Source organism: Pelophylax lessonae, assembly GCF_965119305.1.
Source record: "Pelophylax lessonae genome assembly, chromosome: 6".
Taxonomy (NCBI): domain Eukaryota; kingdom Metazoa; phylum Chordata; class Amphibia; order Anura; family Ranidae; genus Pelophylax; species Pelophylax lessonae.
The window spans coordinates 34,278,338-34,293,242 of NC_138773.1; the positions used below are offsets into that span (position 1 = coordinate 34,278,338).

General features: G+C 49.9%; 1 protein-coding gene across 3 annotated transcripts in view; it reads right to left on the reverse strand.

Moving 5' to 3' along the window:
- Nucleotides 1–13,105, reverse strand: part of NUDT9 (nudix hydrolase 9) — a 38,735-nt gene extending 25,630 nt beyond the window's left edge. Inside the window, exons 1-2 of one of the 3 annotated variants that reach the window (XM_082260966.1) lie at nucleotides 12,957–13,105; nucleotides 980–1,096 (exon numbers count right to left, since the gene is read on the reverse strand). In XM_082260966.1, coding sequence (XP_082117092.1) covers nucleotides 980–1,050 — 71 coding nt within the window. In that variant the 5' untranslated portion in view covers nucleotides 1,051–1,096; nucleotides 12,957–13,105. The remainder of the gene's footprint in view (nucleotides 1–979; nucleotides 1,097–12,956) is intronic. The other 2 variants (XM_082260965.1, XM_082260967.1) reach the window with 2 other exon arrangements.
- Between the last annotated feature and the right edge of the window lie 1,800 nt (nucleotides 13,106–14,905).

Below are 14,905 nucleotides of genomic sequence, written 5' to 3' on the forward strand. Positions count from 1 at the left end.
ATGAAGACAAATGACAATCATGTGGCAGCAAACAATAACTGTAAAGCTTCTACCAGGACAACAATCTAAGATTGGCTGCTATGGGGCAAAACGGACTGAAATAGTCAAGGAGCAGTTGCTTAGCTCCATCACCCGGGGATGGGACTCTCTGCAGGAGGGGACTCTGCTGTATCCAAGAGACACACAATCTGGTAACCACTCAATTAGTTTAGGAGTTACTCCTGTTGTGCTCATTTATGAGGATTTCCCACCATCCCTGTGCTGAGTTCCCGGGTCTGTACACCTGCTGTGCCCATTATGAGGGGTTCACACCATCCCTGTGCCGAGTTCCCGGGTCTGTACACCTGCTGTGCCCATTATGAGGGATCCCCACCATCCCTGTGCCGAGTTCCCGGGTCTGTACACCTGCTGTGCCCATTATGAGGGGTTCCCACCATCCCTGTGCCGAGTTCCTGGGTCTACACTCCAGCTGTGCCTAATATGAGGGGTTCCCACCATCCCTGTACTGAGTTCTTGGGTCTGTACACCTGTTGTGCCCATTATGAGTGGTTCTCACCACCCCTGTGCTGAGTTCCTGGGTCTACACTCCAGCTGTGCCCATTATGAGGGGTTCTCACCATCCCTGTGTTGAGTTCCCGAGTCTGTACACCTGTTGTGCCCATTATGAGGGGTTCCCACTATCCCTGTGCTGAGTTCCCGGGTCTGTACCCTTGCTGTGGCCATTATGAGGGGTTCCCACTATCCCTGTGCTGAGTTCCCAGGTCTGTACACCTGCTGTGCCCATTATGAAGAGCTCCCACCATCCTTGCTTGAACAAGGGATCATTCGAGTTCCAAGGTGGGCAAGGACAGAAGCTATATAGAACTACGGCAGGGAGATCTTACATCTGGAGTCCCCAAGATTAACCCACCAGACCCCACCTATAACTGAACTGTCACTTGTGTAAACAACATGTAAATCAAATGGATTGGATTTGCACCTTCCAAAAGCAGCTAGTGCAGCTGTGATGGAAACTGTGGTAAGAAAACGAGGAAGGTTACGCCACACCATCTACGCGACTCCGATCCACCAATCACAGTAGTGCCCGTCTTCCTAGCTGTGGAGGTGGGGGATATGAAGACACAAATCAAACAGAGAAAAGAAAAAAACATCCAAATGACTTGCTTCCTATATAATTCAAAGAAAAGTGTGGCACAGGCTACAACAAAATGGAAGACATCCCAATGGTGGCCTCTGAACTTCATACACATTACTGTAGGGAACTTTATCAACTTGTGAACAGGATCCCCAAAGTGTCAGCCCAATTATAAGTGAGATTTCAGTTACAGTTGGTAACCCCGGGGGGCAGAGTCACCCACTGGCTTTCTATAGTTTTTTGGGAACTCTGAAATATCTACACATTGCTGGCAAGCAGAGAGTTTTGGGTGTTTCCATTACTGCATTCCCTGAAACACTGGATGACCAACATGAAGAGCGAGAGCCCCTCATACTGGGCATGAGTGTGTGCAGACCCATGAACGTAGCACAGGGATGGTGGGAACCCCTAACAATGGGCACAGCAGGTGTACAGACCCGGGAACTCAGCACAGGGATGGTGGGAACCCTCATAATGGGCACAGAAGGTGTACAGACCCGGGTACTCAGCACAGGGATGCACCGATCCGATATTCGGATCGGATATCGGCGCCGATATGGCCATTTTAGATGGATCGGGGGATCGGTAACATTGACCGATCCACATGCCGATCCGGTTTTTGTTTGGTAACGGCTCAGCCATCCCTTACTGAGTGCAGTAGTAGTATGGGATGGGAGCCGCTACTTCCTGTATAGGTCCGGCTCCCAGGCAGAGTGATATCAGATGCACTCCGCCTATGAATGGAGGAGCCGTACACATGAAGCAGCGGCTTTGCTCTGTACTGCAGCCATGTGTAGCTCCGGATTGGTTCCGGTATCGGTGATTTCACTACGCCAGGTATCGGGTCCAAAAAAAGTCGGATCGGTGCATCCCTAGTAGGAACCCCTCATAATGGGCACAGCAAGTGTACAGACCCAGGAATTCAGCACAGGGATGGTGGGAACTCCTCATAATGGGCACAGCAAGTGTACAGACCCAGGAACTCAGCACAGGGATGGTGGGAAACTGCCATTCCACTCCCTGACAGCGAGGTGTGAGGTTGCTGGTTCCTTAGCTCGTGTGCTTCCAGAAGCCAGGGGCTAGAGTTGCTTCTCTGCCCCAGGAAGGATGCTGGATCCTGGGGAGGACCCTGGCGGGGGCCCCCTGGATAGGCCTGAGACTAGGCCTCAGTCTAAGGAAGACATGGAGCTCGGCCCAAGGAGGGGTGAATCCCTGCCTACCTTTAGGCGAAGGACTGTTGAAAAGCTGAGGCAGATTGAGAAAGAGGAGGAGAAATTGGCAACTTTGAAAGTAGAATTTAAAAAGAAAAAGTTGTATTGTGCCAAACTGTACAGTAAGAAGAGACCGGCTCTGAGGCCTGAATTGAAGGACTTAGAGCAAGCTTTGAAGAAGCAGAAAGAGTTGGTGAGCTCTCTGAAGGAAAGCTGTGAAGCACTTCAGGAGAAATACAGGAATGAGGAACGTTTTAGCCGTATGAGGAGAGGAGCCGTTTCCAGCATGGAGAGTGACCCAGTCAGTGAGGAGATTCAGGTACCGACAGAGTCAGCAGAGAGTGAGAAAGTGGGCCCGGAGGATGAGCCCAGCTCTTCAACACCTCAGGCATCTGCTGAGCCCCCAATGGCGGAGGCCTCTGTCTCCCTCCCTCTGCAGCAGCAATGTGGAACATCTGAGCAGGAGGTTGAGGGGGGTACTGGCATGTTGGAGTTCGTCGCTGAGCTGGAATCCCCTCTGGATGGAAGAAAGTTCCATTTTTCTGCAGATTCCCCAGATGAGGAGATGGATACCGTTCCTCGCCCTATGAGAGAGAGACCTGTGGAGAGAGGAAGATTCACCATAAAATCTGTAACAGCCAGGAGGGAGTTTGATCCCACCATCAGCCATGACACTGCAGAGGTAACACAGCAAGCAGGTACAGTGTGTGTGCAAAGTGGTGATGTGAACTTTAATGACAATATGCTTGCTGAGGGTTGTAGTGCTATGGGCTGTCAGCCCACACCCATAAACAAAGTGCAGCATGCAGTGCAACCTGATACACCTGCTGAAAAAACTCCACTTTTAAATGCAAGTGGTGAGAAAACTGAAAATAACATTAAGCTTCTGGTTGAAGAGTCTGCAGAGAGGAGCACCTCGGACATTGCAGAGGCTTTGCCTGGACCAAATACAGTGGCTGTTCCTGAGCATGGTGGAGGAGATGCTGGGAGCAGTAGTACTATAACTTTTTTGGAGTCTGCAGTAGACAAGGCTGTGATTGAACCCAGGAAAGCAGCTGAGTGCTCAGAGAAGGGGGAGGGGGTGGGTCTTGTCTCTGCTGCTCCAAAGACTGCAAGGGTTGATTCAGGCTTCTTGTCATCAGGTGTGTCTGTGTCCAAAGACAATGCTGCAATTGCTGGTGGTATGTCTGGGAGGAAAACCTATGCTGGTGCTGCTGAAGGGTTTGGGAGGGGGGTGCAAGCAGGGAAGGAGCATGGAAATGTTTTATCTTCCTCATTATTTAAAAGGAGGAATGTGGTTCAGCTCAGATGGGAAGGCGAAGGTATTCCGCCATATAGGAGAGCTGTGGTGGATAAGATTCTGCAGATGGGCTTTAAACCTGCAGATATCTTTGCCCTGATCAGTCCGACCGGCTCCTATGAGTATGATTTGTCCTTTGTCCGTCCGGAGTCTTTGGACATATTTTGGGAGAAATATGAGCATGTGTGTAGGAGCCTGCCGGACTGGAAAGGGCTCATCCCCAAAGTTGTGTCACGTCAGCCACTTATTAAAATAGTGACAATTCTTGTGCGCAATGAGTCCATTCCACAAGGGGATTTATCTGTATGGCTGAGGAGATATGGAGACATCCTGAGCCCCTTACACAAAATTATGGATGATCGAGGAATATGGACGGGGGGATGGTCTGTGCAGCTAAAACTAAGAGTCATGGATAATGTCATCCAGCATCTGCCATCCTCAGCTTTCCTGGGGAGGGACAGACTGACCATATTCTATCCAGGCCAGCCAAAGCTGTGCAATAAGTGTGGGGATAAAGGGCACTTTGCATCCTCCTGTCCAGTAATGAAATGCTCTCTGTGTCAGGATTTAGGGCATTTGGCAAAAGATTGCAATATTATAAGGTGCAACCTGTGCAATGTGGTGGGGCATCCTTATAGTCAGTGTCCTGAGGCAATGCACAACCAGCCTGAGCTCATGAGAGAGTTCTTCCGCCTGGACATGGAGGATGCTCAGAGCTCAGCAGCTAGGGTGCCTGCGATTCCCTCCGAGTCTGTACCAATACCCAGTGTGCCTGTCTCTTCCCAGTCTGTGGTGCCCCAGTCTGTGCCGATTCCCAGTGTGTCAGTGTCTTCCCAGTCTGTATGTAAGGTATCGGTTACTAAGAATGTGTCCAATCCTTCTGTGTCTATGTCTTCCAAAATTGCAGAGGCGGCAAGAGGTGCTGAGGCAGGGGCATCAAGTACAGTGCCAGTCCCCTCCCCTAGACATTGCAGGGCTTCTATTAGGGACCATGGGGTGCAGAGGAGTGGGGAGAATGGTGAAGAGGCTGGCCTGGTGGTAGATCAGGTAAGGGAGAGTGGGGGTGAAGGGGAGGGTAAGAGTGGGGAAACTGTTATTTCCAATTTGTCCAAGGATGATGTGGAATGGTTGGAGGAGAAAAGAAAGAAGGGCAAAAGAAGGAAAAAAAAGGGTTCAGCTACTCACAGTCCTGAGGTTTTGCCTTTGACAAATAAGTTTGGGGTCCTGTCAGATGATGATGATGAATGGGACTTGTTGAGTACAGAATCTTCCATGGATGATGAGTCGCAGGGTGCACTGAAGCGCACTGGTTCTCCAGGGGGAGAGAGTAGTCAGCCTAAGAAACGGCTGCCTCAATTATCCGTTAAAAGTGGCAACCAATAATGTTATCAGCTGAAAATCAGTCATAAAATATAATTTTTGATTAAAGGCTCCATGCATGGTGAAGTTTCTTAGTCTGGCTCTCTCGTAGGGTTTATGCTGTGTGCAATTTGGTTTATTTATTATGTTCTTGTTTTGTATAGTTATATTCAATTATTTTGTAAATATGTTATTTATAATTTATTTATTATGGTTTTATTGTATATAAGTTGATTGTTTGTAAGAATTTCCAATAAACAAAATTAACCCCTCATAATGGACACAGCAGATGTACAGACCCAGGAACTCAGCACAGGGATGGTGGGAACTCCTCATAATGGGCACAGCAAGTGTACAGACCCAGGAACTCAGCACAGGGATGGTGGGAACCCCTCATAATGGACACAGCAGATGTACAGACCCAGGAACTCAGCACAGGGATGGTGGGAACTCCTCATAATGGGCACAGCAAGTGTACAGACCCAGGAACTCAGCACAGGGATGGTGGGAACCCCTCATAATGGACACAGCAGATGTACAGACCCAGGAACTCAGCACAGGGATGGTGGGAACCCCTCATAATAGGCACAGCAGGTGTACAGACCCGGGAACTCAGAACAGGGATGGTGGGAACCCCTCATAATGGGCACAGCAGGTGTACAGACCCAGGAGCTCAGCACAGGGATGGAGGGAACCCCTCATAATGGGAACAGCAGGTGTACAGACCCAGGAACTCAGCACAGGGATGGAGGGAACCCCTCATAATGGACACAGCAGGTGTACAGACCTGGGAACTCAGCACAGGGATGGTGGGAACCCCTCATAATGGGCACAGCAGGTGGAGAGACCCAGGAGCTCAGCACAGGGATGGAGGGAACCCCTCATAATGGGAACAGCAGGTGTACAGACCCAGGAACTCAGCACAGGGATGGTGAGAACCCCTCATAATGGACACAGCAGGTGTACAGACCTGGGAACTCAGCACAGGGATGGTGGGAACCCCTCATAATGGACACAGCAGGTGGAGAGACCCAGGAGCTCAGCACAGGGATGGAGGGAACCCCCATAATGGGCACAGCAGGTGTACAGACCCAGGAACTCAGCACAGGGATGGTGGGAACCCCTCATAATGGACACAGCACCTGTATAGACGTGGGAACCCCAGAGTAGAGATTTCACCAACAGAGTCACAAGAGACAGAGGAGACTGTCAGGGGTTACCTCTCCAGCATCCACCAAACACTACAATCAGTTTCCAGTGGACATTTTATAATACAATGAATGTTCCACTTACCTCTGCAGCCTTCTTGATGGTAAGTGTCTTCTACACTAAGTTCTTCCTCTTTGTCTTTCTGATGTAGCACAGAAGGCTGACAATAGACAATGTCCAATGAAGTCAAGCCGCGTACAGGAAGATGTTGTACGGATGGGAAAACCTGTCTGACCACCTCTGTACCTGAACATTGCGCAGGCGGGAGACATCTGCCTCCTCCTATGGAGGGAAGGGTTCTGTTTTGGCTGGTCAGTTAAAGTAGATCAGAGCCCTACCTGGATCACATCTGGTTTGGTAAAGCTCTATGTGTCATAAACAATTGCCATGTTGGCATAAAGTACCAGGTTTTCCCCTTTTTAATTTGTATCCTTTTTTATATCTCAGTGCTGCTGATCTCCTACAGCCTCCTACAGCCACTTCCAGTCTACTTGCACCCTCGCCATTATCGACTGCACATCATGGCTCTGGACCGTCTTCCTGACAGTGACCATGTCTGATCAATGTCTGTCTGCACAGCCAGCCGTAGTCCACCAGGAGTGGATGAGACAGGCTGACAGCACGGTAGAACACAGGGGATAGTTATCATCCCACAACAGGAAGTGCCTGGCCCTGAACAAAGACCTCCATGGCAGGGATTATTTAAATGGAAACTGCAGATTTTATAAAAGGTCAAAGCTGAACTGCAATCAGAAATGAAAGACAAAATAATGCAGCTCTGTATTCATCAGGGCATCATCATCCTTTGGGCCTCATTCACGCAGATGGCGGTAAAAACATGTGGTTGTGCTGCAGTTTTACTGCCCACCTAAAGGAGAACATGCAGCCCCTCAGGGCTGTACACATGCCGCAGTAAAATTTTACCCAGTTGTGTACTGCCGCTGAATACGACATATTCCATTTAAAAGGTCATTGCTACAACGGATAGAATATAGAATTGCGTTGCCTGGGGATGGGCCGCAGAATGACACATAGGACTTAAGGGAATGCTCCGTTGTCAATCAAGTAGCACAGGGCTGCCAGGGGGAAAGGCGGCAAAGCTTGAGGACAAACCGCAGATTACGTGGGGGCAGGGAGGATTTGATTTAAATCATAATTTTTAAAGAGCAACTGTCATCTCTGTCCCGCAGCGGCTCCTCTGACCTGCTGTTGACTCATCGACAGTTCCATTCACTTTAATGGGACGGCTGGTGATGCGGCAGTGACACAACAAGGAGAGGGATGTGGCGGCAGCAGGTGAGTGGATGCCCGCTAACAGGCGCTGCCATGATGGATCTGAAATGACAGGGGCTCTTTAAATGGAAGGACTCATTCTTGCTGGTAGTTAGTGTGAAATTGTGTGCATGCATCAATGCAGTGCATGGCATCTCAGCTTGGATTCATTGAATGGCTTTACCAAATATGTAAATATTGCAGAAAAAAAAAAAATTTATATTATATATATATATATATATATATATATATATATATATATATATATATATATATATATATATATATATATATATATATATATATATATATATATAATTTTACACAAGCATTTTATTAAAAATATATTTGATAAAAATCAATCAAAAAAAAGAAATCCGATTTAAATAATAAAAAAATAAAATAAAAAATAGATTTTAATCCACCCTGAAAACCGCATCAACAACACAACACGGGTGCGTTAGTGATGCATTCTTGCTGCATTTTCAATGCATTTCAACAGGGAGGTGCGTTTTTTTGTGAATTTTTTTTAGCTGACCAAAAATGCAGCAAGCAGGATTTTTTAGCACCACAATGGAAGCGTAACGGACCAGTGTGAAAGCATACATAGAATTTAGGCTGGGTTCACACTAGTGCGATGTAGGAAACACTGCGATTCTTGTGTGGGCTCCCGCATCGCACCTGAATCACAGACGGTGCGCACTGGCATCTGTGAACTGCTGCGGGTGTCAATGTATCAATATTGACACCCCCGATTGGTGAAATGGTACAGGAACCCGATCGTATGGGTGTTCCAATTCCAGTGTGGACCAAAAAAAAGGGTCCTGTACCATTTTGGTCGGAATGTGGCGAAAGTTCAACCATACAAACTGTATGGCTAAAATGGCATCGCACAGACATTGCATTTGATCTTCACAGCAACGCGGTGCGAATCACATGCGATGGCTACAATCACACCAGTGTGAACTCAGCCTAAAGGGATACATTTTTCTTGAGCTTTTCTTGCGCTTAATGTGCCAATAATGGCCAACAAGAAATTCATATTCATTTAAATTCAGCATAATAATTAAAAAGTTTAATCTAATACAATTCTTTATAAAAATATAAGTATTTTAAAAAAAAAACTGTAATTTTCGGTTTTGACTTTTGGCCAAGTGCATTCTGCATTTTCAGTTTCGCTTCACCTTTAACAGAAACTGAAAGTACTTTTTGCTGATTACACAGTGGGGTGGAGTTCTGGTATTGGAATACAGACCGAGCCCGGAAATCCTCTACATGGAGAGGACACACAGTGGGGTGGAGTTCTGGTATTGGAATACAGGCCGGGCCCGGAACTCCTCTACATGGAGAGGACACACAGTGGGGTGGAGTTCTGGTATTGGAATACAGGCCGGGCCCGGAACTCCTCTACATGGAGAGGACACACAGTGGGTGGAATTCTGGTATTGGAATACAGACCGAGCCCGGAAATCCTCTACATGGAGAGGACACACAGTGGAGTGGAGTTCTGGTATTGGAATACAGGCCGGGCCCGGAACTCCTCTACATGGAGAGGACACACAGTGGGGTGGAGTTCTGGTATTGGAATACAGACCGAGCCCGGAAATCCTCTACATGGAGAGGACACACAGTGGGGTGGAGTTCTGGTATTGGAATACAGACCGAGCCCGGAAATCCTCTACATGGAGAGGACACACAGTGGGTGGAGTTCTGGTATTGGAATACAGGCCGGGCCCGGAACTCCTCTACATGGAGAGGACACACAGTGGGGTGGAATTCTGGTATTGGAATACAGGCCGGGCCCGGATTTCCTCTACATGGAGAGGACACACAGTGGGTGGAGTTCTGGTATTGGAATACAGGCCGGGCCCGGAACTCCTCTACATGGAGAGGACACACAGTGGGGTGGAGTTCTGGTATTGGAATACAGGCCGGGCCCGGAACTCCTCTACATGGAGAGGACACACAGTGGGGTGGAATTCTGGTATTGGAATACAGGCCGGGCCCGGATTTCCTCTACATGGAGAGGACACACAGTGGGTGGAGTTCTGGTATTGGAATACAGGCCGGGCCCGGATTTCCTCTACATGGAGAGGACACACAGTGGGTGGAGTTCTGGTATTGGAATACAGGCCGGGCCCGGAACTCCTCTACATGGAGAGGACACACAGTGGGGTGGAGTTCTGGTATTGGAATACAGGCCGGGCCCGGAACTCCTCTACATGGAGAGGACACACAGTGGGGTGGAGTTCTGGTATAGGAATACAGGCCGGGCCCGGCACTCCTCTACATGGGGAGGACACACAGTGGGGTGGAGTTCTGGTATTGGAATACAGGCCGGGCCCGGAACTCCTCTACATGGAGAGGACACACAGTAGGGTGGAGTTCTGGTATTGGAATACAGGCCGGGCCCGGATCTCCTCTACATGGAGAGAACACACAGTGGGATGGAATTCTGGTATTGGAATACAGGCTGGGCCCAGATTTCCTCTACATGGAGAGGACACACAGTGGGGTGGAGTTCTGGTATTGGAATACAGGCCGGGCCCGGAACTCCTCTACATGGAGAGGACACACAGTGGGGTGGAATTCTGGTATTGGAATACAGGCCGGGCCCGGAACTCCTCTACATGGAGAGGACACACAGTGGGGTGGAGTTCTGGTATTGGAATACAGGCCGGGCCCGGATTTCCTCTACATGGAGAGGACACACAGTGGGGTGGAATTCTGGTATTGGAATACAGGCCAGGCCCTGATTTCCTCTACATGGAGAGGACACACAGTGGGGTGGAGTTCTGGTATTGGAATACAGGGCGGGCCCGGATTTCCTCTACATGGAGAGGACACACAGTGGAGTTCTGGTATTGGAATACAGGCCGGGCCCGGCACTCCTCTACATGGAGAGGACACACAGCTGGGTGGAGTTCTGGTATTGGAATACAGGCCGGGCCCGGCACTCCTCTACATGGAGAGGACACACAGTGGGGTGGAGTTCTGGTATTGGAATACAGGCCGGGCCCGGATTTCCTCTACATGGAGAGGACACACAGTGGGGTGGAGTTCTGGTATTGGAATACAGACCGGGCCTGGATTTCCTCTACATGGAGAGGACACACAGTGGAGTTCTGGTATTGGAATACAGGCCGGGCCCGGATTTCCTCTACATGGAGAGGACACACAGTGGGGTGGAGTTCTGGTATTGGAATACAGGCCGGGCCCGGATTTCCTCTACATGGAGAGGACACACAGTGGAGTTCTGGTATTGGAATACAGGCCGGGCCCGGATTTCCTCTACATGGAGAGGACACACAGTGGGGTGGAGTTCTGGTATTGGAATACAGGCCGGGCCCGGATTTCCTCTACATGGAGAGGACACACAGTGGGGTGGAGTTCTGGTATTGGAATACAGGCCGGGCCCGGAACTCCTCTCCTCCACATGGATAGTCCATTTGTTTTGAATGTGTTGCCTTAGCCCAATACACACTAACACACAACATAACACATTCATCCCCACAATGAAGGAAATGGTTCCTCAGTGGAGCTCTCCATCCACAACTGGAAGGATTTCTGATGGCGTTCTCCGATAACCCCGGAGACATGACAACTGCATGGTTATCACTGCAACTGAGTCAGACGTGGCCTGTCTGTGTAGATCAGCATGGAGTGTACATGAGAAGACCGCTTCTCACCATTAATATTTCATGTTTCCTGCACTAAATAGCTGAATAACCGGCCAGAAGAAGACACGGCGGGGGAGTAAACAGATGGATGGTGAGATGGATCCTGGGTGTGTTTTCCCCCCCGAGAGTCCGACCCTATCATACAATCCAGTACATACTGCAATATGCAACTCACAGCGAAGTAACCCATAGCAACCAGTAAGGATGCCAAGGCAGAGCAAGGTAACCCATAGCAACCAGCAAGGGTTCCAAGGCAGAGAAAAGTAACTTGAAGCAACTAACAAAGATGCCAAGGCAGAGCAGGGTAACCCACAGCAACCTGCAACTATAAGAAGTCAGAGTGAGGCAACCCCTAGCAACCAGCAAGGATGCGAAGGCAGAGTGCGGTAACCCATAGCAACCAGTAAGCCCACTGCAACCGATCCTCAGAGGAGGGCTGGGTTATCAGACACCGGACAGACACACTCCCACTCCTATCTGCCCCCCGGGTAACTTAGTAGCTACCCAGCATGACATCCACCCCTCTGGAAGTGTCAAAGCCCATCCCTTTATAGGTCCTCGTGCTCCGGTAAAGTAGTATTATGTGTGAAGTATTTTAACATTTGTGGGGTTAGCAGGAGTATTTTACCTCCCAAAAAAATAACTCAGCGTGGGAGGAGGGGGCGGGGACTATGTCAGCACAGGGACTAGGCCGGGACAGGGAGAGGGTGGTGACTATGCCAGGAGGAGACAGGGACTATGCCAGGACAGGGACTATGCCAGGCCAGGGAGGGGACAGGGACTATGCCAGGACAGGAAGGGGGCAGGGACTATATCCGGACAGGGAGGGACTATGCCAGGACAGGGAGGGGGCAGGGATTATGCCAGGACAGGGAGGGGGCAGGGACTATATCCGGACAGGGAGGGACTATGCCAGGACAGGGAGGGGGCAGGGACTATATCCGGACAGGGAGGGACTATGCCCGGACAGGGAGGGACTATGCCAGGACAGGGAGGGGGCAGGGACTATGCCAGGACAGGGAGGGGGCAGGGACTATGCCCGGACAGGGAGGGACTATGCCAGGACAGGGAGGGGGCAGGGACTATGCCAGGACAGGGAGGGACTATGCCAGGACAGGGAGGGACTATGCCAGGACAGGGAGGGGGCAGGGACTATGCCAGGACAGGGAGGGGGCAGGGACTATGCCCGGACAGGGAGGGACTATGCCAGGACAGGGAGGGGGCAGGGACTATGCCAGGACAGGGAGGGACTATGCCAGGACAGGGAGGGACTATGCCAGGACAGGGAGGGGGCAGGGACTATGCCAGGACAGGGAGGGGGCAGGGACTATGCCCGGACAGGGAGGGACTATGCCAGGACAGGGAGGGGGCAGGGACTATGCCAGGACAGGGAGGGACTATGCCAGGACAGGGAGGGACTATGCCAGGACAGGGAGGGGGCAGGGACTATGCCAGGACAGGATGGGGCAGGGACTATGCCAGGACAGGGAGGGGGCAGGGACTATGCCAGGAAACCAACTGTGTGAGTGGGGTGTAATGTACTGTAATTAATTTTATCTTTCTGCTACGGAACTACAAGTCCCAGCATTCCCTGCTCCAGTCCCTCTAAACCAATCACACTGCAGCCCCTTTTCTAGGACTTGTGGTTCCACTGACAGCTACCAACACCTGCTGAGTTTTCTCCCCTGGGACCTCATTGGCTGGCAGAGCTGCCAGTCATACAAGGCGCGGTCCTGCATTGGTAGGGCGCTAGGCGGAGGGAGGGAATGTGACACGCGGCCCGCTCTTACCTTGTAGGCGTGAGTCCTTGGCACGAGGAGCGGAGTCCGCACAATCCGAGCGAGGTAGTGAACAGCCCGACAACACTCCTCAGACGACTGACCGGAACCATACTGCGCATGCGCAGCCCTGTCCCTCCCTTTGCACGCACCCGGCGTTGCTAGGAGGGAAGGACTGTGGGTGGGCTCTGTGCGCTTCTCCATGGTTACCAACGTTGCGTCCGGTGCGGAAATAAAGTCTGCATTGTACTGCGCATGCGCAAAATGCAGTCTAGGTTGTCTGAATGGATCTAAGCTGCAGAAGTGGCTAAACATAACACTTCTCTGTTCTATCCAAGACTGAAAACTGCATAGTGGCTGCTGGTGTCCTCTAATCACTTACCATCACACCAATTCTGACATCTCCCATACATGTGTTACAAACTGCATTTTATTTTTTGCTAGGAAACGACTTTGAACCCCCAAACATGGTCTATTTCCTCAGAATAAAATGGCGGTTGTTGCAATTTTTTATACCGCACAATATTTGCGCAGCCATTTATGTAACGTAAATTTTCAGGAAAAATATAGGCTTGAATGAATTTTAGTGCAAACAAACACATTATAATAACCCCCAAAAATATAAAAGATGGCGTGTCGAGTAAATAGATACCAAACATGTCAAGATTTAAAACACACCCATGATATAACAACCTAAAATTGTCCTTAGGTGATGTGTAAAAAGCTATTACAGGTCATTGGTTTGGAGTAAATTGTAAATAATGGCCGTAGAATTATTACTCTCACTTTGATGTTCGCTGCGATACCTCACATGTGTGCTGCGATCACTGTGCGTGTCGGACCTACGTGCATGTTTGCATTTACTCATGAGCACAGGGGGGGGGGGTGTTTTACATTTTTTTTATTTATTTATTTTATTTAATTTTTATTTTACACTTTTTAAACTTTTTTAACCACTTGCTGACCAGCCACCGCAGATATATGGCAGCAGGTTCCCACGAAACGCTGTACATGTGATCATGGGATAAGGATGGGAATGCAGATAAGAGATAGGGATGGGAGTGCGGATAGGAGATAGGGATGGGAGTGCAGATAGGAGATAAGGATGGGAATGCAGATAGGAGATAGGGATGGGAATGCAGATAGGAGATAAGGATGGGAGTGCGGATAGGAGATAAGGATGGGAATGCAGATAGGAGATAAGGATGGGAGTGCGGATAGGAGATAGGGATGGGAGTGCAGATAGGAGATAAGGATGGGAATGCAGATAGGAGATAGGGATGGGAGTGCGGATAGGAGATAAGGATGGGAATGCAGATAGGAGATAAGGATGGGAATGCAGATAGGAGATAGGGATGGGAGTGCGGATAGGAGATAAGGATGGGAATGCAGATAGGAGATAAGGATGGGAGTGCGGATAGGAGATAGGGATGGGAGTGCGGATAGGAGATAGGGATGGGAGTGCGGATAGGAGATAGGGATGGGAGTGCGGATAGGAGATAAGGATGGGAGTGCGGATAGGAGATAGGGATGGGAGTGCGGATAGGAGATAGGGATGGGAGTGCGGATAGGAGATAGGGATGGGAGTGCGGATAGGAGATAAGGATGGGAGTGCGGATAGGAGATAAGGATGGGAGTGCGGATAGGAGATAGGGATGGGAGTGCGGATAGGAGATAGGGATGGGAGTGCGGATAGGAGATAGGGATGGGAGTGTGGATAGGAGATAGGGATGGGAGTGCGGATAGGAGATAGGGATGGGAGTGCGGATAGGAGATAAGGATGGGAGTGCGGATAGGAGATAAGGATGGGAATGCAGATAGGAGATAAGGATGGGAGTGCGGATAGGAGATAGGGATGGGAGTGCGGATAGGAGATAGGGATGGGAGTGCGGATAGGAGATAGGGATGGGAGTGCGGATAGGAGATAGGGATGGGAGTGCGGATAGGAGATAAGGATGGGA